Source organism: Podarcis tiliguerta (genome assembly GCF_965153285.1).
Source record: "Podarcis tiliguerta genome assembly, chromosome: 11".
Taxonomy (NCBI): Eukaryota; Metazoa; Chordata; class Lepidosauria; order Squamata; family Lacertidae; genus Podarcis; species Podarcis tiliguerta.
Window position 1 is genome coordinate 18,515,019 of NC_139544.1, and position 26,993 is coordinate 18,542,011.

At 41.5% G+C, this 26,993-nt stretch overlaps 1 protein-coding gene across 3 annotated transcripts in view; it reads right to left on the reverse strand.

Moving 5' to 3' along the window:
• Positions 1 to 26,993, reverse strand: part of PRR16 (proline rich 16) — a 131,129-nt gene that overhangs the window by 29,848 nt on the left and 74,288 nt on the right. For 2 of the 3 annotated variants that reach the window (XM_083404322.1, XM_083404324.1), the window contains exon 2: positions 6,770 to 7,668. In XM_083404322.1, coding sequence (XP_083260448.1) covers positions 6,910 to 7,668 — 759 coding nt within the window. In that variant the 3' untranslated portion in view covers positions 6,770 to 6,909. The remainder of the gene's footprint in view (positions 1 to 6,769; positions 7,669 to 26,993) is intronic. The other variant, XM_083404323.1, reaches the window with a different exon arrangement.

The window sequence follows — 26,993 nt, forward strand, 5'->3', positions numbered from 1 at the left end:
ATTCCTTAGAAGGATAGTGTATGCCATATTTTGAATACAGTGAAATCTTGGTTGTTGAACATCATCCATTCTGGAAGCCTGCTTGGCTTCTGAAATGTTTGATTAACCAAAGCATGGCTTCTGATTGGTTGCAGGAGCTTTCTGCACTCAAGTGGAAGCAGCATCGGATGTTTGGCTTCCAAAAAACATTCGAAAACCAGAACATTTACTTCTGGGTTTTCAGAGTTCAGGAACCGAAACATTCCAAAACAGAGGCGTTCAGGACCCGAGGTTTGACTGTATAGGTTATGGACAGCTTTCAAAATTATATACTGTGTGTACATGAAAACATGCCAGCATTTCTGTCAACATTACACACATGAAGGAGGTTGTTGTCTGGAGAAGGCAACAGGCTAGCCACTCCTGCTGTACATAAAGGCACAAAACCAGCTGGTGTAAATGCATGCAGAAGGTTTTTTAAAGATAATAATAATCCTGCTTTTATACTTCAATGCTACACTAACTTTTTCAATGCACATATCATTTACACGAACAAACAAACTGAGAGAATGTCTGAGCCACGATGTCGCACTTTCCGCTTTTGCAAAAATCATGAACATGATACCAAAACAAACTGCAGTCTCCCAAATCAATACAGTAATGTGCATGTTTGCGGCAAGATATGGGAGAAAACTCTTGGAAAAGATGAGCTTCTTCTGAATTGTTGCTTATGAACCTTGAGTTTATTCTAAAGCAAGCCAATGGAGTTCACCCATCACTATCTGATACACACTATGATAAAGATGTTATTGCAATTTTTATGAGCTACACCATTGTGCACTTAATCACAGTGACACTGAGGCCTCTCTATTAAATTATGCAACTGCAAATTCTGTTCTAATATGCTCTCAAAATTGAAGACTCCAATATATAATGAGTGTAGGTTACAATCAATGCATGGCTCTATATATAGAAACCTAATTCCATTCTCCCCAAATTTAATGTGCTCTAAATGATGCACTTAAGCGTAAGTAACTATCTTTTTTGTATATCTTTGAGAAGATGTTGCTGCATTAATTTTATTCATTCTAACTCAAACATTTAAAAGAACACGTTCTTGCATTTCTTTCTCAGTCACAGGTGGATGCTATGGAAATGCCCTTCATTTTAGAGTTCTGCAGATTCATTATAAACTCTTGACATGATCCAGTCAAGCTCTCAATGCAAAAGAGAAAAAGAAGAAAAAGAAAGAAACTCAAATATTTATATCTCTCCCTGAAAATCAGTGGGACTCAAAAGTCTGTAGGTTTGACCCTGTTTTCCCCTGATTCAGCCTGTAAAATAACCTCCAAATCTGAATTGTTCTGAATTATAATTGGCTTGCTACTCTCCATTAATATCTAGGAATAAAAGAGTAACATAACTCTTTGCTTCCTCCATATAAGAACTGCAACATTATATGAATGCCTCATTCCCTCCAGTACTTTAATGGCTTTTCATCAGAGAGCACAGAACACATCTGAACTCATCTCATCTAAGACCTTTATCCTCAATAATGATGATGAAGAAGAAGAGTTTGGATTTGATATCCCGCCTTTCACTCCCCTTTTTTAAGGAGTCTCAAAGCGGCTAACATTCTCCTTTCCCTTCCTCCCCCACAACAAACACTCTGTGAGGTGAGTGGGGCTGAGAGACTTCAGAGAAGTGTGACTGGCCCAAGGTCACCCAGCAGCTGCATGTGGAGGAGCGGAGACGCGAACCCGGTTCCCCAGATTATGAGACTACCACTCTTAACCACTACACCACACTGGTGGGACTCACAGGTACAAAATACGTTTTGTGTGTGTGTGTGTGTGTGTGTGTGTGTGTGTGTGTATGCTGTGTGTAAAAGGAATGTTTATATGAATCGATACTTTATTATCACTTTGGAACTATGCTATAACATTTTATATACATTTTTTACTCTTTGTTTTCTGTCTTTTTCTTATGTTTTTGCTTTTTAACAAAATCAATAAAATATTACATGTAAAAAAAAAAAAGAATACATTCAGGAAGTCATCCTTGTAAACACAAACAATGCTAAAGGTACCTTAACAACAGGTTTAAACTAAGATGGAAGGGAAACGATATGCAAAATGTTATATATAGCTCACAACTGAATCAAATACTCAGGAAGAAATTTGAAATTTTAAACGCTTGCATCTTATTTGAGATGGTATTTTAAGAGTCCCCAAAGTCAGTTTAGAAGGCTGACTTGGGAGAACTTTGCTGACATTCCTAGCTACAGTCACAGTCTTAGTTGCAGTAATGTTGATATAGCTAAGAGATTATTACAGTGGTACCTTGGTTCTCAAACTTAATCTATTCCGGAAGTCCATTCCAAAACCAAAGTGTTCCAAAACCAAGGCGCATTTTCCCATAGAAACTAATGCAAAATGGATTAATCCGTTCTAGACTTTTAAAAACAACCTCTAAAACAGCAATTTAACATGAATTTTGCTACCTAACGAGACCATTGATCCATAAAATGAAAGCAATAAACAATGTACTGCAGTCACACAATCAATCAATCAATAGCTGAACTGGGTTCCACTCAGTCACAAAAACAAAACAAAAAAGCCACAAAAACAAAACCTCAAAATAAATAGCAAAAACAGACAGACCTCAGCATAACACTCAAAATGGAAGTCTGGCACTCAAAAAGTCTGGCAATGAAATCAAAAGTGTAACACTCAAAACGGAGGAAGTTCGGCTTCCGAAAAACGTTCGCAAACCAGAACACTTACTTCCGGGTTTTCAGTGTTTGGGGTCCAAGTTGTTTGAGTACCAAGGTGTTTGAGAACCAAGGTACCACTGTACATGGTTTCCTGGCACCCTTTAACATTTTTTAAAAAAATTATATCGTGAATCTATGAGATATTGTACTGGCCAAACACCTGAGACCCTAGAATTCTAATGTGAATGCTCTTGTGCCTTCAACGAGATTTTAAGGTCTTACAAAAGATTTTCTGCCACCACAGCAGCGAGCAATCAGTGTTGTTGCCCTCAGAGTCACCCTCAGCACTTGAAACGCCATAGCAAGTTATACACAAACATTGGCAAGAGCAGGCAGATCACTGAACTAGCAATAGCGCTAGAACATGATCTCTCCAAGAGTTGTTGGGTTTTGTTTTTGTGCATTCCCAAATTAGTTCATTGACACAGCTATGTGCATTTGATCCTAAGAGTTTACCAATGAAATCCTGTGCATGTCTACTTAGATGTAAGCCCGGCTGAATGGGACTTACTCTCAGGTGAGTGCCTGCAATTCTGCAACCTAAGTAAGTTTTTAGTGGCAGGTTGGGTGAACAACTTGGTCTCCCCTACAAAAGCATGCATGACTTGCTTTAGCGACTGAGGATTAAACAGTCATATCTTGGAAGTCGAATCGGAATCCATTCCAGAAGTCTGTTCAACTTCCAAAACGTTCAGAAACCAAAGTGCGACTTCCGATTGGCTGCAGGAAGCTCCTGCAGCTAATCAGAAGCAGCAGAAGCCTCGCCAGACGTTCAGCTTCCAAAGAATGTTCACAAACCGGAACACTCACTTCCAGGTTTGCGGCGTTCAGGAGCCAAAACGTTTGACTCGCAAGGCGTTCAGGATCCAAGGTATGACTGTATAAAGTAATAAGTACTGTAGTCAGCCGAAACATTTCACCTCAATAAAATGTAACTTTCCTTTGCACTAAGCATTTTGAATGCAAATGCTTTTGGCTGGTCTGTGTTCTAAACATTCCTATAGTAAGCAAGTGCTCATCTCCCCCCCCCCCCACAACGTTGAAATCAATTGGTCTTAACAGTGCTTTGACTTAGCCTGATTGTGGCCTGGTTATCATTGTATCATTGTTTGGATTAATAGTTGGACCAAGGTTGCAAAGAACAGATAACAGTGGAATCACTGTTTCGGTTTAATATTTTTTATTACAGTGGTACCTCGCAAGACGAATGCCTCGGAAGACGAAAAACTCGCAAGACGAAAGAGTTTTTCGTTTTCTGAGTTGCTTCACAAGACGGATTTCCCTGTGGGCTTGCTTCGCAAGACGAAACGTCTTGTGCCTTTTTTTTAAAACCGCCAATGCATTCCTATGGGAAACCGTCAATACACAGTGGTGCTTCGCAAGACGAAAAAACTCGCATAACGAAAAACTCGCAGAACGAATTAATTCCGTCTTGCGAGGCACCACTGTATTATTAAAGATTGCAACTGTAATGGCTTGGATGTAAAGGTGCCCTATTGCAGAAGTGGACTGTACGTCCATTAGCAAAAAGGGGTGTGTTGATGTCTGATCACTCCCCATTCTGGGCCAGGTGAAAAAGAAGACAGGGCTGCTGTACCTTGAATAGTTGTGCGAAAAAGAGAATTTCAACAGGTGTCAGTTGCATGAAAGGGAGAAGTGCAAAAGTCCATGTGCTCACACAAGCTAGAATTCAAGCTAATGAAATACCGTATTTTTTGCTCTATAAGACTCACTTTTTCCCTCCTAAAAAGTAAGGGGAAATGTGTGTGCATCTTATGGAGCAAATGCAGGCTGTGCAGCTATCCCAGAAGCCAGAACAGCAAGAGGGATTGCTGCTTTCACTGCGCAGCGATCCCTCTTGCTGTTCTGGCTTCTGAGATTCAGAATATTTTTTTCCCTTGTTTTCCTCCTCCAAAAACTAGGTGCGTCTTGTGGTCTGGTGCGTCTTATAGAGTGAAAAATACGGTAACTAAACTTTTACTTTCCAAGAGCAGACCAATGCTAACCTCCTTCAACTGATTTTCAAGTTAAACCTTTGGGATGTATCAGCCTTCAATGATGGCCAAATTGTGTATAACCAATTCCTAGGATGCTCTGTATAATTCATCAAAAATTGCAAGCACGTTTCTAAACAAAAGGCTCACTGCTGGAACACTTCACTGATTGATCAATCACCTTTGCCTCATAACCTTCATACTTAAAGTAAGTATTATTGACTCTGCAACCATTTTTAAACATCAAACGATTTCCCCCAATAACAGCCATTCAACCAAATATAAACAAGGGGCAGTGATAGAGAAAGTGTGAGTCTGTGAATGCTAATATTTTGTTTCTGGGAAGTTTTCAATCTTTTCAAAGAATTCTTCAATTGCTTCAGCACCTGACCCGATAACCTCTGCAAAAATTCCTACTGCTGTCAACAGGATTATTGTTTCACAGAAGGAAAACATGAGCAAGAAACTGAATATGACTTAGCATATGACCTATCATTAACAAATAACATTTGATCCATTTTTGGTGGGTGGCGTGGCGTGGGGGAGGAAATAGATGCTGAGAAAAGTGTTCCTGCCACATTTTCTCTTGACGGAATAGTACTGCCCTTAGGAGTACACTAGGGATGCGGCTAGCACTGTGGTCTAAACCACAGAGCCACTTGGGTTTGCCGATCAGAAGGTCGGTGGTTCGAATCCCCACAACGGGGTAAGCTCACGTTGCTCTGTCCCAGCTCCTGCCAACCTAGCAGTTCGAAAGCATGCCACTGCGAACAGATAAATAGGTACCACTGCGACGGGAAGGTAAACAGTGTTTCCATGCAATCTGGCTTCCATCACAGTGTCCTGTTACGCCAGAAGCGGTTTAGTCATGCTGGCCACATGACCTGGAAAGCTGTCTGTGGAGAAAAGCCGCCTCCCTCAGCCTGAAAAGTGAGAAAAGTGCCGCCTTTGACTGGACTTTACTGCCATGGGGTCCTTTACCTTTTTTGCTACTTTGGGGCACTTTGAAGTGCTCATGAAGAACATTTGCGTTGTCAAATAACAACCTGCATTTTCTTGGGGCAAAAAGGGCATGCAGTATAATAATCTAGGACAGGTTTTTTTTTTGTTGTTGTTTTTGCTTCCATTACAAATTCCCTATTGATCCAAGATCTCCGCCGTTTCAGATCATTCTGTGTAATCATATATTCCTAGAAAATGCATTTCGAAAGAGTCACATAGAGTTGGTGAGCATTTTAAAGGTAAAGGTACCCCTGCCCGTACGGGCCAGTCTTGACAGACTCTAGGGTTGTGCGCTCATCTCACTCTAGAGGCCGGGAGCCAGCGCTGTCCGCAGACACTTCCGGGTCACGTGGCCAGCATGACAAGCTGCATCTGGCGAGCCAGCGCAGCACACGGAACACCGTTTACCTTCCCGCTAGTAAGCGGTCCCTATTTATCTACTTTCACCCGGGGGTGCTTTCAAACTGCTAGGTTGGCAGGCGCTGGGACCGAGCGACGGGAGCGCACCCTGCCATGGGGATTCAAACCACTGACCATGTGATCAGCAAGTCCTAAGCACTGATGTTTTACCCACAGCGCCACCCGCGTCCCTGGTGAGCATTTTAGGCATGCCCAATTGAAGTGCGACCGGTGATGCATAGGTTTTAGGGACTCTGAAGAGGAAGAATGGGGGCAAAATGGGGGGGTGTAATGGGGCGGAGCGGGCTTTCTGCCAACACATGCGGTGGTCAGGAACAGAACCTCCACACAAAATGGTCACTGCCAGTGCTGTAAAACCTACTGGGCAGTGCAAATTATTGTATTTTCCAAACCACATTTGACTTCACTATTAATTGCTACTGCACATCTATGGTTTCCCAAATGAACATTTAATTGCCTCTTCAGGCCACACCTAAAGCAGTTCCTCTGTAAATAATAATAATAATAATAATACCAGCGATTACCTACACATTGATAATTATAATTTTTAACCATGAAATGTGTTTGTGGATCGGACACCAGCTTTATCTGTACTCACCATGTGATTTTTATGCCACTTCATCGAAGAAAGGGTGTAATATATTTGGGCTTTTTATTGCTTGAGTAGAAAGTGCTCATTACCTTTTTCATGTTTTATACATAAGGAAAAAAACAAGAGAGTTTTCCAAGTGGGATACATCACACTGTTGTAGTGGTCGATTTCCTCAAGATGGTCTTCTGGGGTTTTGGTGCAGTTTGTGGAGGCACAGTTGCAGGTCTGAGAGGAGGAAAGCTACTACTGGGGCTTAGTCCCACCCCTCCATTTTCTAACGGAAAAGGAGGAAGCGGAGGAGGTGGTGGTGGCAAGGGAGGGCATTGGTGAGGAAGCTTTCCCAGCGTGTGGGCAGGTTCGCTGTGCAAGTGAACCTCCCTGTTTTTAATATTATACCGAACGTCGCAGTCTGCACAATAGCCATGGTACTGGACTTTTTCATTAAATCGTACCCGTTCCCGCGTTCCAGGCTGCGGGCACCTGTCTTTCTCAGACCTGTGCATCAGAGGCTGCATCGGGACTTTGTCCAAGTTACTATTCGGTATACAACATATATCCCCATTGGGAATTTTATTCGGTCCACCCGGCAAGCCTCCGTTTCGTAGTAGAGTCCCATTAGTCTTTACAGGGTTGGCAGGGATGACTGGCCTATGAGGGTCTTCGCACCGGACTGGAGTCAGCCGCGGAGGAGGGGGCGGTGGGTTCGGCTTCCGCAGCACGGTGAGAATGGCAGACGGGTGGGCCGGGGGCTTGATGAGCGGCGCGTTGGCTCGGACTTTGACTTTCTCCAAACTGGATGCTGTTGTGCTACTTGAGCTGCTGTTCAACGTGTCCGTTTTTGAGCTGTCTGTCATCTCATCCTCCAGCTGCAAGTCAGAAGTCAGGGTGTCAATCTGGTCAACCACCTGCACGGAAACCAAACACAAATTGTAATAAAAAACTGGGGGGTGGGTGGGGGTAAAGGAAAGGCAAGCCCGCTCGCCATCATCTTTGCCTTCGCTCAAATGTTCAAGGAAGGCTTCCATAGCTTGGTGCCCTCCAGGTGTTGTTGGACTACATATTCCACCAGGCCTGGCCAGCATGCCCAATGGTTAGTGATGATGGGAGCTGGAGTCCAAGAATGTTTGGAGGGCATCAGGTTGGGGGGTGGCTGGTATAAGGCATAAAAACTGAACATGCGGTTTCATAGAATAGTGGTTCTGTGTGTTCTGAATTCTGTTTAATGTAAAAATAATATTCTGTGTCCTTATTTAAATTCCTCAGAAACCAGGAGAATGCCCAAAACTTGTGACTTCAGGGAGACTGCTACCTCATCCAGCAAAGGCTAATTCCCTATTCCCTGTTCTGCTTCCAGCTGACCAAAAAGAGCACCTCTGTCTTGTCTGGATTAAGTTTCAATTCTTCACCCTCGTTCAGTCCATTACTGATCACAGGCTCTCTCCCTCCCTCCCCTCAAATACTCACCTCTGTTGCTTCCACCAAAATATGCTAAGCCTATTGTATCTTCTATACATTCCTACTTTAGGCATCTTTTTGAGGCTTTTCTTTCTTTTTCTATGCTTCCATATCCCAAGTGATCCTTTTAAACCACCTAGCCCAGTACTGTGTCATCCGAAGGGCAGAATCTGTCCCTGATTTTAGGCAGAACAATTGCACATTCCCTGCTGCTAAAATTTTTTTGGCTGGAGATAGCAGGAGCTAAGACTGGGATACTGTGCATTCAGAGCACATACTCTTGCATGACTCCCCTCCAAGAAGGTGAAGCATCCCAGGTGATTGTGGCCAAATTCTTTTGCTAAGCTGGCTGAAAAATAGGCAACATGGGGAAAGGGGGGGAGGGATGCTCAGAAAAAACTGCCAGAGAAAGTCAAAATGTATGTGCAAATAATTTCAAGCAATTATCCTTTTGCTGTTTTCCATCTCCGCAGAGAATGTTAACCAAGTCTTTTTTTAAAAGAAGAAAAGAAAGAAAATATTAAAAAGATTAAAGATTGGTTTACAGCTATTTGAGTACAAAGAAAGGGGAACGTTTAAAGTCCCCCCCCCCTCTCATTTCTCAGCTCTTTCATATTCTCTCAGAGCATAGGAAAAGGATTACATTTCAAGTTCTCAGGGTCACTGTAGTTTCTTATGCAATTGCAGAAAAATATGGCTGTACATATATTTCACAATTTTTTCTTCTAAACAGACCACTTCCTAGATGCATTTCCCAAATCAGAAGATGTGAGAATTATAGATAAGTGGATTCCCTCCCCATTGTTTTTAGTTATTGTTCTATGTGTCGCATCTGTTTTGTTTTCACTACTGCATCCTCTAATTTAACTTAATTTCCATAATTAAATTCAAAACTCACATATTTATAGTTTGCCACAGTGTACAGTTCACACCCGTTCATAAATTACTACAGTATGTCAGGTTATAAAGGTCACCTACTAAAGCCTTTTTTGCATACCAAAGTCCAAAAATGTGGTTTTCGTTAACACAATGCCTTTTTGAGATAACTGATATGATACCTTCAAACAGTTATTTTTGACAGGTGCGTGTGGCATTTGTTCCAATTTCTAACCATTGGTAAGCGTTGACACTATTTGCATGAACTGAAATGTCTAAAGCAGGGGTGTCCAAACTTTTTTCAAAGAGGACCAGATTTGATGAAGTGAACATACACATGACCTTTTATTAGGATTGAAGTTGTTGAGCTTTTTTTAGGATTTTACCCCAGAAAGTAAAGGGGCAGGATTAAACCGACTGGCGGGTGAAGGGTACAACAGAAGGGTACAACAGAGCCATTGTTAAGGTTGCACTGATTATGTCTTATGAAATCACTTAAAATTCATTTTATTGGGAGGAGGAGTGGAAATAACAGAAATAAGCAACAAGTATTCTGGGTTAAGTCTGCAAGTAGTACATGTGATCAAGGACCACAGCAGTTTAACACGTGCTAAGCCTTCTGTAGCACAAAAGTGTATATTTTTTCCACCTGCAATTGTTCATGCTAATTCTCAACATGCCACTTACAATCTAGATTCATTCAAGACCCTGCCATCCACAACAGTGAGTGAGGTTACCTGACACTCATTTGAAAACACTCCCCTTTTCCATGCCTTTTCTTCCCTGAAAATACCCCAGCTGAATGAAGGAGGAATTGGAAATCTCAATCTTAGTATATGCCCTCACCCATAACATCACTGGGCAAATGGGGATTTACCACCATCTCCATTGCCAAAATCACCTGCATCTGCTTCCAGATGGACGCACAGCATAATTCAGAGTCAATCTGAAACAAGCTTTTATTTTTGAAAATGTTATGTACTAAGCTTGGATCCTGCCCTGCAGGTGGTGACAGCAGTCACGAAATTAAAAGACGCCTGCTTCTTGGGAGGAAAGCAATGACAAACCTAGACAGCATCTTAAAAAGCAGAGACATCACCTTGCCAACAAAGGTCCGTATAGTTAAAGCTATGGTTTTCCCAGTAGTGATGTATGGAAGTGAGAGCTGGACCATAAAGAAGGCTGATCGCCGAAGAATTGATGCTTTTGAATTATGGTGCTGGAGGAGACTCTTGAGAGTCCCATGGACTGCAAGAAGATCAAACCTCTCCATTCTGAAGGAAATCAGCCCTGAGTGCTCGCTGGAAGGACAGATCGTGAAGCTGAGGCTACAATACTTTGGCCACCTCATGAGAAGAGAAGACTCCCTGGAAAAGACCCTGATTTTGGGAAAGATTGAGGGCACAAGAAGAAGGGGACGACAGAGGATGAGATGGTTGGACAGTGTTCTTGAGGCTACCAGCATGAGTTTGACCGGACTGCGGGGGGCAGTGGAGGACAGGAGTGCCTGGCGTGCTCTGGTCCAAGGGGTCACGAAGAGTCGGACATGACTAAATGACTAAACAACAACAACAACAACAACAACAACAAGGGACACGACTAAACGACTAAACAACAACAAGTTTGGATCCTAGAACAATAGGCAAGTAGGATCCTAGAATGCAACAACTGATTGGCTTGCAGCGGCAGCCCAATCAGACCCCAGGAGGAAGTTAACCGGCCTATTAGGCTGGTAGGATCATAGAATGCAACAACTGATTGGCCTGCAGTAGCAGCCCAATCAGGCTCCAGGATGGATGCAGAATCAGTCAGTCAGACGGGACTCATTGTGTAAAGAATGTATATAAAAGCCGGAGGTTTTGGGGAAAATTCAATCACTGTTTTACAAGCTGCAATAAAGAGCATGAAATCACTGCAGGACTCTGAGTATATTTCAGGAATGAACCCAGTTTCTCAAGAAATGCATTTCAGGGGCAAGCAATATGAAAAAGATCCAGACTGTGTTTGGACAAAACAACTACTCAGTCTCCATTTTGATACTAGAACAATATGCTGTGTGTATGCAATCACAGCCACAACGCTGATGATGTTTAATATGCAAATTCCATCCAATGCAACTTATTTTTCATTTGTGTGTTTTTGGGTTCACAAACTAGATCCAATCAAACCAAGCTCCAGAAGGCCCAGCTTTGATTGACAAATCACATTACAAGTCGGGTCTGCCCAGTGAGCGACCTACCAAGCCAAATGCAGTACATCAGTCACGTATTGTTGCCTGCCGGCTCTTGACAAACTCCATTTTTTGCAATCTGATGCAGACAGGGGGGGAAACTTCAGTGCTAATATTCATTGAGCAAACATGCCCTTAAATCAATCTGGATGTGACACTGCAGGCTTGATATATGGAGCCTCCAAATCCAGTTAAATGATCAAAAGCATCATTGCAACTTTGATAGAAGCAGAATATTGCCTGTCAAGGATATGGATCTGCCTTGTATTGATTTGTATCATTGGCAAATATAGCCCTGCATTGCCTACTCAGGTGGTAGTAGCTGCCTAATATCTCTATTAGGCATCCTTCCCAACCCTGCTATCCAGAGATGGTGAGCACTTTTTGAATGTACAAAAAGGAAGTTGCCTTGTACCATATAAGTCTTCCTATCTAGCTCAGTTTCGTATACAGCAGAGCTAGTCTTCAAGATACCCTGCAGAGGACAGCAGGTTAGTCTACACCAGGCATAGGCAAACTCAGCCCTTCAGATGTTTTGGGACTACAATTCCCATCATCCCTGATCACGGGTCCTCTTAGCTAGGGATCATGGGAGTTGTAGTCACAAAACATCTGGAGGGCCGAGTTTGCCTCTGCCTGTAAGGTAAAGGTAAAAGGACCCCTGACCATTAGGTCCAGTCGTAGCCGACTCTGGGGTTGCGGCGCTCATCTCGCTTTATTTGCCGAGGGAGCCGGTGTACAGCTTCCGGGTCATGTGGCCAGCATGACTAAGCCGCTTCTGGCAAACCAGAGCAGCACACGGAAACACTGTTTACCTTCCTGCTGGAGCGGTACCTATTTATCTACTTGCACTTTGACATGCTTTCGAACTGCTAGGTTGGCAGGAGCAGGGACCAAGCAACGGGAGCTCACCCCGTCGCAGGGATTCGAACCACCCACCTTCTGATCAGCAAGTCCTGGGCTCTGTGATTTAACCCACAGCGCCACCTGGTCTACACCAATTGGTAGCAGCTCTCCAAAATGTGTGACTCGGTATAATCCTCATCCATACCTCAGCCTATTTCTCCCATAGTGAAGTATCTCATAACCCTCAGTGAAAGAGCTTCATAAGATTTGGCCATTTAGCTTACGTTCAGGGGTAATACTATTAAGTTCACAATAATAAGGAGGTAATTGCTGCCATGGAATTCTACTCAATATTAATCCAGAGCGGATTCCAAGGTATAGTTAGCAGAGTAAAAACTTAAAACACGTTGCAGGATCCCCCCAAAATAGACCAGAGGCAATTGATATTTCACCCAGCAGAGCTTTACTGCTACTGAAGACAAATGGGCATAATGGTCACAAATCCAATACATTCACGATTGGCACTGTCCATAAGAAATCCAGTTGCAGTAGACTTAACTTAAACTTACAATAACTTAAAATAAGACTAAAACCTTAATACTAAGCATACAGTGGCACCTCTGGTTACATATGTAATTCGTTCCAGAGGTCCGTTCTTAATCTGAGGAACCATTTTAGCTAATGGGGCCTCCTGCTGCCGCCGCGCTGCCCTCACACAATTTCTGTTCTCATCCTGAGGTAAAGTTCTTAACCTGAGGTACTACTTCCAGGTTAGTGGAGTCTGTAACCCAAAGTGTTTGTAACGCGAGGTGTTTGTAACCCGAGATACCACTGTACTATATAAAGAACACCACACCAGAAGGAATAGAAAGTGAAAGTGAAACCCAGGCTCCTTCTGGCCCTACTTTCATAATCAGCATGACCTTGACAGAAAGAGACTACAGAATCAGTTTAAACCAGCTGTACTCAGTTTCTCTGAAGGAATAACCCAAACACCATGAACCTTTTGCTTGTTTCTTCTTTCCCAGAGAGAAGCTTCTAGAAGCTTCTTGAATTAAGTAGAATAGGAAAGATCTCTACACACCAGATCAATACTTTCTGCACTAAGAAATGCAAACTGACAAATTACACCCATTTAAGTTCCTAGCCTGTCCTGCCCAGTTGCATTTGCATGGGGGCACACATGTGAAATTTCATTTTCTTCCTTCCCCAGCACTGCACACACAAACAGGAATAGGAACAATCTGTTTAAGTATAAGAGAACTCTGATAAATTAAATATACCGGCCTGTAATTCTGGCAGAAATTTTTAAAATATACTTTTTCTTTAAGAAAAAAATGCATTTCAAAAGTTTCAACACTTTAATAACATTTTGATACAGAACAATATACACCTTCTACTCTCTATTTCCACCGCACTGATTTTAAAGCACTCTTCCTTTGCTTTAAGTCTTAAGGGTTAGGCATTTCAATTTCATAACTACGATACACGATTTACATCTTAATTTCTAGTTGAATAAGTCCTGAAACCCAAATCAAAAACTCCACAAGATGAGGCAGTTTCTCCAGGCTTCAGCTTAAAAAGAAAAGAAAAAAGGCATAAATATTGTATGTTTTTGATGTAAAACAACCTGAACATAAAAATGCAGTAGAAACAAGGTAGAATAATTTTACCTCAGGGTAGAAGTCGAAGGTCAGCCACATGATCAGATAGTATCATACTGACCTATTCATTCTATGCTAAGGCATGGCTTCATTGCAGCCTCTTACCTTGAAAAAGGAAACACCTGCTCCCCTCTATCTAGCAGAGATAACTTTAGAAATCTTAGACTTGCCTCTCATTGAATTTTTGTGCCTTCTCATATGGATGCTCAAATACAAAATACATGTTCTGGCTATGAAGCGTTCATGCAAAAATCTGTTCCTGTATTCCCTCTTTAAAAATGTACAGAAATAGGATCTTGAGCCAGTGCTAATCTCTCTCTCTCTCTCTCTCTCCCCCCCCTCTCTCTCACACAGTGCAATCTGCCTCCCCTCCAAAAGTAATAATAATAATAATAATTTTATTATTTATACCCCGCCCATCTGGCTGGGTTTCCCCAGCCACTCTGGGCAGCTCCCAACAGAAGACTAAAAACACGATAAAACATCAAACATTAAAAACTTCCCTAAACAAGGCTGCCTTCAGATGTCTTCTAAAAGTCAGATAGTTGTTTATTTCCTTGACATCTGATGGGAGGGTGTTCCACAGGGTGGGTGCCACTACCGAGAAGGCCCTCTGCCTGGTTCCCTGTAATCTCACTTCTCGCAGTGAGGGAACTGCCAGAAGGCCCTCGGTGCTGGACCTCAGTGTCTGGGCTGAATGATGGGGGTGGAGATACTCCTTCAGGTATACTGGACCGAGGCCATTTACTCAATATACTCAAGCAGCTATTATGCTTGATAAGCAGCACATGTTTTTTGGACTCGAGTATCCATACTATCAAACATTACTGTAAGAAGAGCTCACAGGAAACTAAGCAATGTCAGTTACTCATTTACTCTTGAGAATAATCCTTACTTAAAGATCGTTATCATGCCTCCCAAGAAACACCCCGCCCAGTGGTTTCATATTATTGTGCAGCATGGGATATTTCAAAGTACAGTGGTACCTCGCAAGACGAATGCCTCGCAAGACGAAAAACTCGCAAGACGAAAGAGTTTTTTGTTTTTTGAGTTGCTTCGCAAGACGAATTTCCCTATGGGCTTCCTTCGCAAGACGAAAACGTCTTGTGCCTTTTTCTTAAAACCGTCAATGCATTCCTATGGGAAACCGTGCTTCGCAAGACGAAAAATTCACAAGACGAAAAAACTCACAGAACGAATTAATTTCGTCTTGCGAGGCACCACTGTAGATTTTTTTGGCCATCTCTTCTTCGCAAGTCCATATATTTTCTCCTTACGGCATCTTGTAGTGTGTGTGTCATTTGCTGACATGAAAGCAACTAGGCAGGCAGAAAGTATTGCAATTGGGGGGGGGGGAGGTGAGACAAAGTGGGGTGTTGGTGCAACCCACCTCTGGTTCTGTGCTCCTACACACATATCCAGAGCAACCGAATTTGTGCAATAATTCACCTGCGACTGCAACTGTGGCAATGAGTATACTGGCACAAGATGAAAAATAGAGCAATAGAATGCAGAGTAGATTAAGTGTTTGTCTAGGAATGACTGGTGGTTTTTATGAGATAACTTCTACATTTATATTTGCATTTGTGCCTGAGATGTAAGTGCTATGTAGTATTAAGGAATAAATACCAACCCCTTAATCCATGAATCTTGGAGGCAAATAAATATAAAACAAAGGATAATGCAACTTAGCCTTAAAAGGTTGGAGATAATATCTGTTGTATATCTTCTGAAGTGTGCTGACTCGAGTGACACTGATGTAGAGCTCAGTGAATCTGACATTGCTTGGAAAACCACATTTGGAACGCAATTTAATACCAATGGAAAGATAGGTTCGTCTTAACTATTTAGTGGGTGCACTTATAACCAAGAAGGTGCTTAACGCTACTTTGGCCTGCACCTTCACACTTAATTGCAAAATGTATAAAATCTAAGGAGGTGATGCATCAATGGTAAAATGGTAAAGCAAAAATCAATTTTTTTGAATGTTTAAATGCTCCATATATTTTAGGTATTGCTTCGAGAAAGAAAGTTCATTCTAAAACATGTCATTGTACATGCACACTGCATATATTCTGCCACATAATACAGAAAATTAAAACCAATTCAACACTAAACCATCCTGAGCACTGGTGGGCAGCATCTTTGTGTGGTGGGGTGAAAGGGGGGGCATCACAGGTGATGTGGCATGTGCCTGCAGGACAAGTGGGGAGGTGGGCTATATTCCTTAGCCCTCCTGAGCCCATTTGCTTTTCTTGACCTTTTCACAAGACTGCAGCCAGTATGCTTTTGATTTGGTTTCTCCAGACTAACAAAAATGTGACTGAGGCAAAAGCAATGATTTCTTTGCTAGAATCTGAGGACAAACTAAGGAAATAAGCTTTTTATATATATACAGTTGTTTAATCGAAAGATTTTTGTGGTTTTTGTTGCGGTTCCCTCACTGTGAGATGCGATGTAACAGGGAACCAGGCAGAGAGCCTTCTTGGTGGTGGCACCCGTCCTGTGAAATGCCCTCCCATCAGATGTCAAGGAAATAAACAACTATCTGACTTTTAGAAGACATCTGAAGGCGGCCCTGTTTAGGGAAGTTTTTAATGTTTGATTTTTTTATTCTGTTTTTAATCTGTTGGGAGCTGCCCAGAGTGGCTGGGGAAACTGAGCCAGATGGGCAGCATATAAATAAATTATTATTATTATTATTATTATTATTATTATTATTATTAAACAAGGGTACAGTGTCTCTGTTTTCAATTGATTGGGTCTTTATTACATGTCAGTTACATTTGGTGTGAGACCCTGTTGTCACAGACATTATGAGGTTGTAAGGAGGGGGGGAGAACGAATGGGGTAGTGATTTTTCATTCTTTTGCTTAGTGTATGTGCAGAGTTTTTGTATCAGCATTGCGAGGGTATGTTCTTATTTATCTGTTTGTTTGATTTTGCTGGTGTTTGGAGAGGTTGGAGATAAACTATTTTTAATTTGCTTGTTTGATATATAATATGCTTTGGATACAAGTAGTTACAGTTTTACCATGGACTTCACTTACACTGAGCAAAGGAGCAAATGTTTCCTTATAGTATTTAAGCGATAAAAACAAACCCATAAGAGAGACATTTTCCACTTTCAAAAGTTACATCATGATAATAACTGTACTTAAATGGTCTGACACAAACATAATACAGCACACAAATATACTCAAACACATTTTTAACTCACTTTCAAACTTCATCTCGAAATATTAGGCACAGAAGTCTAATATTCAGTCTACCATGCAACAATGGACTAAAAAGTCTGAGTAACATATAACTGAATGTTAGATTATACCTTCCTAGTCCAAAAATGGAAGAGAATTAACCAAGTATATGTGGCTTTCAAACAAGTCAGAACTATTGGATTTTTTTCAGAACATTATTCAATAGACATCTTTTTCCTTGGACAATAAAAAAGCTGAGCTTTTTACCTGAGTTAGTTAGTTCATGTAGAGGGTTTTTTAAAAAAAGTGTAGAGATTTTCAAGGTATACAGATGGAAAAGCTCAACTAGGGAAAATCAAATATTTACTATGTGAATAATGAATAGGCCAGTATGAAATAAAAGAGTGATACTTACATAAGCTAACATCAAAGAACTTCAGGGGGGAAATACTTTAAAAGATTTATTCATATCTACAGGGCACTGCCTTTAAAGCCACAAATGCTCCCTAGATAGCTGTGTATAGAAAACAAAAAACAACCATGCAATTCCAAAGGTGGGGGATAGGGGTGCAAAAACTAATAGTTAGAATTCTTAGAATAGTACTGTCCTTAGGAGTACACTAGGGATGCGGATAGCACTGTGGTCTAAACCACTGAGCCTCTTGGGCTTGCCAATCAGGTCAGCGGTTCGAATGCCCGCGATGGGGTGAGCTCTCATTGCTCTGTCCCAGCTCCTGCCAACCTAGCAGTTCAAAAGCACACCAAAAATGCAAGTACAGTGGTACATCTAGTTACAAACTTAATTGGTTCCGGAGGTCTGTTCTTAACCTGAAAATGTTCTTAACTAGAGGCGTGCTTTTGCTAATGGGGCCTCTTGCTGCTGATGTGCCGCTAGTACACGATTTCTGTTCTCATCCTAGGGCAAAGTTCTCAACTCGAGGAAACTCTTCCAGGTTAGCGGAGCTTGTAACCTGAAGCGTCTGTAACCTGAGGTGTTTGTTACTCGGCGTACCACTGTAGATAAATAGGTACTGCTCCAGCAGGAAGATAAACAGCGTTTTCGTGTGCTGTTCTGGTTTCGCCAGAAGTGGCTTAGTCATGCTGGCCACAAGACCTGGAAAAACTGTCTGCGGTCAAACGGCGGCTTCCTCGGCCTATAAAGCGAGATGAGTGCCGCAACCCCAGAGTCGTCTGCAACTGGACTTAACTATCAAGGGTCCTTTACCTTTTTTTTAAGGAGCAAACTATACCATTTGTATCCAATGAAGTTATCCCATTAGGGCAGAGAATTCTACCTGCACAAGAGGATTTCTTATGTCTTTCCCTGTCTCCCCAATCAGCTTTGGAAGGTTGGGTAGACCCTGCAGAACACATTGTGCAGTATTGTATTGTGCAGTTGAAGGTTCATGCAGAAATGGCACAAGTTTGTTGAATGCAACTCATAATCGATGCACTCCTCAGACTTAGAGAGAATATCAACTGATTATTCAACCCTTCCCTCCCCGCAAGGAAAGCTATTAATTTCTCATTTTATTTGAGACACTACTATCAGAGAAGATGGAGCTAATAACAAGGGGAATGCATTGTTCACTTCAAGGTCAATAGACAATGGACTGCCACCAAAAAAGAAATATGGGTCAAGTGAAGAGTCCAGAAGCTATTTTAAAAAGCACCTGGGAGAGTGTTATTTAATGAAATTCTAAGTTATAGCCCATTATCCATTGACTCAGACACTTAGCTTGTCAGATCACCTCAGTTCCATCTGTGCTTCTCTGCCCCTAGTTCCAGCTAAGTCTCAATTAATACTGTGAATAAAACAACCCTCATCCCTTGCTTAACTAAATTTAAATGTGAATTTCCCCCTACCTCTTTTCTCTTTATTGGTTTTGTTACTACCATTTATCCAACAATGTCTCTGGAAGTAAAAGGCCAGTAGTATATATTTTAAAATGCTATTTTAAAGGCACTTTGCTGCAACGTTTCTATGGCAGGTACAACCCGGTGAGCTTCAGCATAAGCAACAGTGAAATTCGCTTCTTTAGGATGCATCATGAGAAGAGAAGACTCCCTGGAAAAGACCCTGATGTTGGGAAAGATGGAGGGCACAAGGAGAAGGGGACGACAGAGGACGAGATGGTTGGACAGTGTTCTCAAAGCTACGAACATGAGTCTGACCAAACTGCGGGAAGCAGTGGAAGACAGGAGTGCCTGGCGTGCTCTGGTCCATTGGGTCACGAAGAGTCGGACACGACTAAACGACTAAACAACAACAAGGGAAGGAAATTAATGTTCTTTTCATTGAGCTTTTCCTTTGTTGCCCAAAACTAGTTGCATGCAGAAAGATCTGAACATGTCAATTTGCTGATAACTCTAGCATCCAAGACATCTGCATTAATAGTTTATTCAGCCCATTGCTATAACAGAACCAAATAACTATGCTGGTAACATGAAAGGGACATTACAATTTTTCATATTACAACATAGTGCAACACACACACTCCGCATTCATATAGGTAAGTAGGAACATAATAATAATCCATAGAGTGCTTCAAAATGATTTACATTACCATGTGTTGAAAGCAGGCATGCTGCATTGCTCACTAATTCACCAAGCTTCAAAGTGATGCAATTCTATTCTTCAAAGGACAGAGAATGCAGGTTATTACAGATAATTTTCTTGCTTTCTAATGCTATACAAGCAGCTCTGACGATTACACCAGACTATCTAGAATTAGCATATCAAATACAAAGTATTCCTGCAACTAGTGAAGCAAGGACTAGTCAGAGACTTTCTCAGGTAACCAACAAAAAGCATCCAGTTATTATCACTACCTAATTCTATTCCATTCTACCTTTGGCTCCTAAGACAGCATGATAGTTCTATGCAAAGGGCTGTTAAAAGATTAACAGCCTGCTTGTATTTGTGGCCAAATAGGATGAAAGATACTTTAAATTTCAGAGTGGCAACAGGCGAGAAATACTGAGCCTCTCGAGAGTCTGATGTGTGAGAGAGATTGTTGACACGGCGAGGAAAATGGCTAATTAAACTGGAGCACCATGGGAAAAGCAATGTAATAACTTGTCCATAATGCTTTGGGCAATTCAGAAACACTGCACAGGGATCCCATTTGTATAAACAAAATCTCATTTCGAAGTAGGAAGTTCAACCACATTAATGGCTTCATTGCTGTCTTGGAAGTTTCAGCGCAGGTTATTCTGCCAGCAGTTAGTTTAAAGAGCTGAACTGGAGCTACTTGCTGTCTTGCTGCTTATTTTGGAAGTAGTGGAATACATCAGGCTGTACAAGATGGATGAGCCTGTGGTTCTGCAATTTCCAGAGAAGGGTGGGTGAACTGGACAACCGACCAGTCAAATACTGAGTTGAATCCAGACTTTGACATCTATGAATGGAAGGGCTTCTTCTAGCCGCAAAGGCAGGGAGAACCCACAAGTGACAGCTTTTGCAATTCTCCCCTGTAGCCCACAGTTCCCATCCCACACTATTCTGGAGGGCTGCCTAATGCTCTCAGCAGACTTTGTGAGGTTGCAAGGGGCTGGAGAGGGAGGGGGAACTGGCAAAGCAGCCTCCTTTCCATTGGCCAGAGGGAGTGTCAACTAAGTGGATCTACACTAGCTGACTGTTAGGATGTTCCCACCAAAGGATGCGCAATTTGGATCCAAGCCATGGTCAGTGTGTGTGGGTGGGCACACACACACACACACACACACACAGAGTAAATGGCCTCTTCAATTCTACTTGCATTCTTGCAACAACTCTTCGGTTGCAGTCCTAAAGACTAATTCCACATGAATCCTATCAGAGTTACACTGACAACTACAGTAAAATGCATGTTCCTATTAATGCAACTATGATATCCATCCTAGAGAAAGCTCAGCTACACCTAAGAAATACTTATCATTCACAAAGACAGTAATGAGATCTCGATGTAACATTGTAAAGTCAATTTCAAAAGAACAGGAATATGACTAAGCCAAAGGGTATTACAAGGAAAGCTGCCACATAGTATGGATTATAATTTAATGCAGCTCAATCATTTAGATATATTTTAATCTAACCTCAATGAGAATGTGTTGGGCAACTAGGGGAGGATATGATAGATCAGCCTGAAACCAAGAGTCACCACAGAAATAATTTTACTGAAGTATGCATTGCTTCAGTTCCAATGCATTTCATTTGATTATATACCTTATGCATTGTGCTGATCACATAAGGAAACTTACGTTTTAATTTGTTTACACTTTCATTCGTTAGCATATTCCTGTTCCTAGGAATATCTGGTCCATACTTCTATCTCCACCACAGGAACTGTTCATAATTCTTTGGAAATTCCCTCCCAACTGTTATGGCACTCAAAACTAATTACTATCTCTCATGGAGAAAACCATTTTCAGGAACTAAATATAAATTAAACGTCTAACTCAACAGCAAAGTGCAGGTGTGAAAAAATTAATATGCAAGAGCTGTGCTTGACAAATGAACAATGTCATATTTATGAATTTAAAATATTCTTAAAGGGAATTTGCAAACACTTTGTTCTAGTGGAGCTCCCTTACTCAAGGAGAAAACTCACAATTAGCACAAAATCAAGATGAGTTGAGAGGATGTGGTCCCTGTGTACCGTACACCTCAGAGTTCAGTATAAAACAGGAGTCACTGGGAACAAGCCCTGTAAAGTGTGCATAGGGTTTTGCACCTTGCCTCAGTTACACATGCCCTGGTCATACCCCGGCTAGACTACTGCAATGCACCATGCATGGAGCTGTTTTTGTTTGGAAACTTCAGCTAATGCAGAAATGAAATTGCTGTTACACCTGTGCATGCCAGACCTTCACAGTTTGTAACACTGATACTCTACTAACTGCATCAGCTGCCTATTCATTCCTTGACTCCACCATATAAATCCTGAGCTCAACTGAAAGTGCTGGTGGTGACCTTTAAAGCCCTGCATGATTTGGGACCAAGCTGATAGAAGGACCACCTGCACCACTATGAACCCACCTGAACCTTAAGACCAGCATCTGAAGACCTGCCTTCAAGCTTTAATAGACTTGTGGGCCCAATAAACCTTGTTCTTTTTTGGGGGGGGTGTCCCCATCCTTTTGGAACTCGGCCCAGAAAGCATTGCTTCTTCTTTGCTAGATTTTAAATAGTCAGGGTGTTGCCAGCAGCTCCCGGCTGGTAGCCCAGGAAAGTATAAAGACAAGAAAAGGTTCTTACAGTCCCCTTTTTTCCCCAACTTTACAGAGAGAGGCTATAGAACTCAACCTCTTGGATAAGGGCATTGTCCCAAGTGGACACACACCTTTCTCTCCCACTTCCTCATTCGTCACCATCATCACCTCCTCTATGGGTGCCGCTAAGTGTCCCCTGTCTTTGAGCTCTTTGCTCTCCTACTTTTAAGGCTCACCGGGTTCTGGGAGATGGTGGGTCTGGAATGCTTTCTAGTGACAATGTGTCAGCCAGTTGCTGATCCAGCTCTGCCTGCTCCTCCTCTCCCATTATTTCCCAGCTTTCCCCCTCATCTGCCTCTGACCTTCCACAAACCGCTGTTGTCCATTTATACTGTCTTCCTCTTCCTTCTCCCTGGAAGGGTCAGGATGGGGAGGCAGTCTCCACCACTGCACCTCATCCTCTGCCATGCCCCTGACGTCAACATCCTGTTAAAATGTTTTGCTTTAATCTCTGTTGTGGTGAGCTTGGTTTCAAACGTCTGCTGCGCTGATGGAGACTAAGCTTTAGCGCTAGACTGAACACAACCCAAACAATTGCTAGAGGGAGAGGAAACCAAAAAGAAGGAGAGACTTGAAATCGTTCTTGAAATGGTACCAAGAACTAAAAAGATCCTTGTGAAAGCATCACAGTCAAACACCTTTAACAAGGCTGTAACTAGGAGTTAAACAACATCAGGCAGGAGACAAGAAAACAATAGGGGGAAATCTCTCAACTGTGAACATAGAAGTAGCTCACAAAAAGGAGGCTGTGCTTTCAGACTGCACTCCCAATGAAGTTTGCAGCAGCAATTTGAAAACATGCAAGGGCAGCCCTTGCATGCTTGAAAGCAGCTGTGTTCCTTCCTCCTGGAAAACTTCTAGCAAAACTTCCTAGGCAAATGACTTTAACATAAAAAAAAAAAAATGTTCTACCTGAGAAGCCTGAATTAATATCCTAGGAATAAAATGTAAAGTTAATCATATTCTGCCTCGCCTCTCTGGGGACCGAGCTCTCCTGCTGCCACTCCATACGTCCCTGAATGTCAAGACAGCTATCAGAGCAAAGGGAAAAGGCAAGATTACAACAAAATGAGAGCTTACATTGGCAGGTCAAACTTGAAGTGAACTATTAGCTTTGAAATGGATAAGAGCAAAGAATCCATAACAGCAGCCAAGGCAATTAATTACAAAAGATAAGATGACAAAATTCAATTGGTATTTGACAGAAATATTCATGAAGAGTGAAATACAATAACACCACCAGCTAGAACAGATTATAGAAAGCCTTATTAATGACAAAAAAAACGAAAATTGCCATCATCTGAGCTCAGAATTCCAATAGAAGGAAAACCCTCTTTGCCAGTGTAAACTCAAAGCAGCATCTATACACCAACCCTTTGGGGTAGGCTAGACTGAGAGAGAATAGCTCAAGGTCATTCAATCAGCTTCACGACTGTGTGCCTGAAGTTCCCTTTCCCTAGTGCTAATCTGACCATTACATCATACTGGCAAATATCTCTTATACAAGCCCTCCACATTAAAACCAAATGTAATCATTAGTAATTTAGGGTACAACCCAGGCAAAGTTAAACGCTTGTCAGTTTTATGCATTTCAAGGGGGAAATTAAGCATATGCTCACATCTCTTCCACGGGTCTGACAAGCACTTTGCCCAGATTGCATCCTCAGCTCTGTGGATTGTCAGGGCAATTTTTTATAGAGCCGAGCCTATGCTACAGTGAGGGATACTGAAAAATTCTGATGAAAATGGCAACGGGAGGAAATTGCCAATGTTTGCTTATTCGTCCATTGTCCAAAACATAACTCAATCCAGCCAATACAATCCTTATGCACTCTTGGTGTCTGCAAACAATGCATAATTGATTACATCTTCTTTTACTATTTTGCATTGTATTTTCCCTGCATTGAAATAAATGGGGTGGAATAATGTGATGGCAACTTAATTTCTGTAATTTAGCTGCAGCGGGAAGTGAAGATCTTCTTTGGTGGAAGACGAACTGCAATGGAATGGAAACAGCGCTGCATGTGGTGAACACAGGGCAGAACAAAAAATACATCTCTAGCCACAGATCATTATTCCACACATATATTGCAATAAGCTGCTTCTTTGAAACCCTTGCAACTCACACTTCCTCTGGGTGTTCCATTATCTTTGTGTTCTTAATGGTGCTATATTGTGCCTTGAATTTGGATTTTAGAATTCCTCAGTATTTTGTTTCAAAATACATTTAAAATACATTTTCTTCTGACACACTCCAGGACAGATGTAACTAGTAGAAGCCAGCACACAGAATCTTGGTAGCACCAGGGCTTCCATTCCTCTCATTGCACTTCCCCTAAATTCCTTCTTTTAGATCAGAGGAACTCTCAGAAGAATGTGCAGGGGAAGAACAGGGAGGATCATCCCATCAGGCAAGCAGATATTATTTCCATATTACTTCATGGGTTTTAGTTTCAGAAATAAACTCTAAAGTCTGATTTATGTCATTACGTATTGCAGAAGAAAAACTAATTACAAGGAATCCTTTGCACATTGCAGTCAGAATCTTTTTGAACACCAGCAGTGTGGTATTAGCTCCTATTTTACTTCTAAATGATTGTTCATTTTACACATGGGTGATAGGAGAAATCTCAGAAAACTTAACCAGAAATTTTCTATAGACGGAAAACAAAACCAAGATAGAAAAATTGGTTAGGGACCTAGATTGCTTCTTGAAATAGTGTTACTTAGTATTCATCACTGCTGTAAGCAATGGTCCTTCTTAAATTTACATTTGAACCATTTGCTTTCTGAATTAGTGGTATGCTCTGTAAACCAACCTTTGAATGAGCTTCTGTTCAGATGTTGACCCCCAAAGTATACTAAATCAACTATGTGTGGTTTGTGGGATTATCATCATCATCATCATTATCATTAAAAATATACAGTAATAGAATTAGATGTTGATTTTCAGGGTAGTATCTACCGTAAATAAATTTCCCTTGAACTGAAAATGTTGCAGTGCATAAAGTATCACCAACTTCCCTTCCCCTATTTATATGCAAGAATTGTTTTTCATCAATAGCAAGATAATGAAAAAGTATGGAATGTATTTCATCCACTTGCACTGCAGATCTCCATTCTACTGTTAATTTCCTTGTGAAAATAGTTTATTCAACATTTATACTACCCAACCTACAAGTACTCAAGCAGCTTGCACTCAATGTTTTATCCTTATAGCAACCCTGTATGATAGGCTATGCAGAGAGAATATGACTCCAAGAACTTTATGGCTGAACAGGGATTTTAAAGTTACCTGGGATGCGCATGTTCAAACTCAACATTGCTGACACTATCACAGTGGGTTTGCCTAAAGCAAAGAGCCAGTGTTTTCGCAGCTTGAGAACTGTACTGAAAACATCCTAGGAAGATGGAGGGTAATCTCATGGATAATTTTAGTTGTTTTGACATTTTGTTGCTGTTGATTTTGTTGACAGTTACTGAAAAGTGTAATGAAGAAGTTCACTAAAAATGCTCAGCCAGTTAAATTCACATTTTAAGAAACCTTGCTGCTGCAAATCTGGTACTGCTGCACATACATAGTTTGCTGTTTGACCTGGTGTGAATAAATCAGTGATAAAAATTTCTGCAGCTTAATTAAGGAATGCTGGACAGAAAAATTCTCTTTTTTACGGGATGAAGAACCTGTGGTTCTCCAGATGTTGTTGGGCTCCAAGTCTCATCAGCCAGTATACCAGTGGCCACCCCCCCCAAAAAAAATGACCCCTGAATTTTTGAATTTTATTGATATTGATACTGCATTTTATGTTGTATTTTATACTGTTTTATGCTGTTTTTAAGTCGCATTTTAATCAATGTATTATATTTGTTGTCAGCAACCCTGAGCCCAGTTTTTAAACCGGGAAGGGTGGGGTATAAATAAATTATTATTATTATTATTATTACAGTGGTACCTCGGGTTAAGTACTTAATTCGCTCTGGAGGTCCGTTCTTAACCTGAAACTGTTCTTAACCTGAAGCACCACTTTAGCTAATGGGGCCTCCCGCTGCCACCGCGTCGCCAGATCACGATTTCTGTTCTCATCCTGAAGCAAAGTTCTTAACCCAAGGTACTATTTCTGGGTTAGCGGAGTCTGTAACCTGAAGTGTATGTAACCCAAGGTACCACTGTATCATTATTATTAATGGCAGGAGTTACAGCCCTTCAACACCCAGAGGTCATCAGGTTCCACACTGATTTATCCTTTAGCTCTGATCCAAAATAAGAATGATAACTAACAAAATGTGTGAAACTTACCACTGCATGTTGTGTTCTTTATATACCTTGGATCCCGAATGCCTTGGTACTCGGATGTTTTGGCTCCCGAATGCCACAAACCCAGAAGTGAGTATTCCGGTTTGTGAACGTTCTTTGGAACCTGAACATCCGACGGGACTTCTGCGGCTTCCGATTGGTTGTAGGATCTTCCTACAGCCAATCAGAAGCCACACGTTGGTTTCCAAACATTTTGGAAATTGAACAGACTTCCAAAATGGATTCCATTCGACTTCCAAGGTACGACTGTAGTTTGCAGACATTTATAATATGATTTAATGGTAATGTCTACCCCACAGCTGAGTCTAACAGCATCTGTTGAAGCATTTACATAGTAATCCTATGGATATTTACTCCAAAGTTAGTACCATTGTATTCAATGGGGATTGCCCCT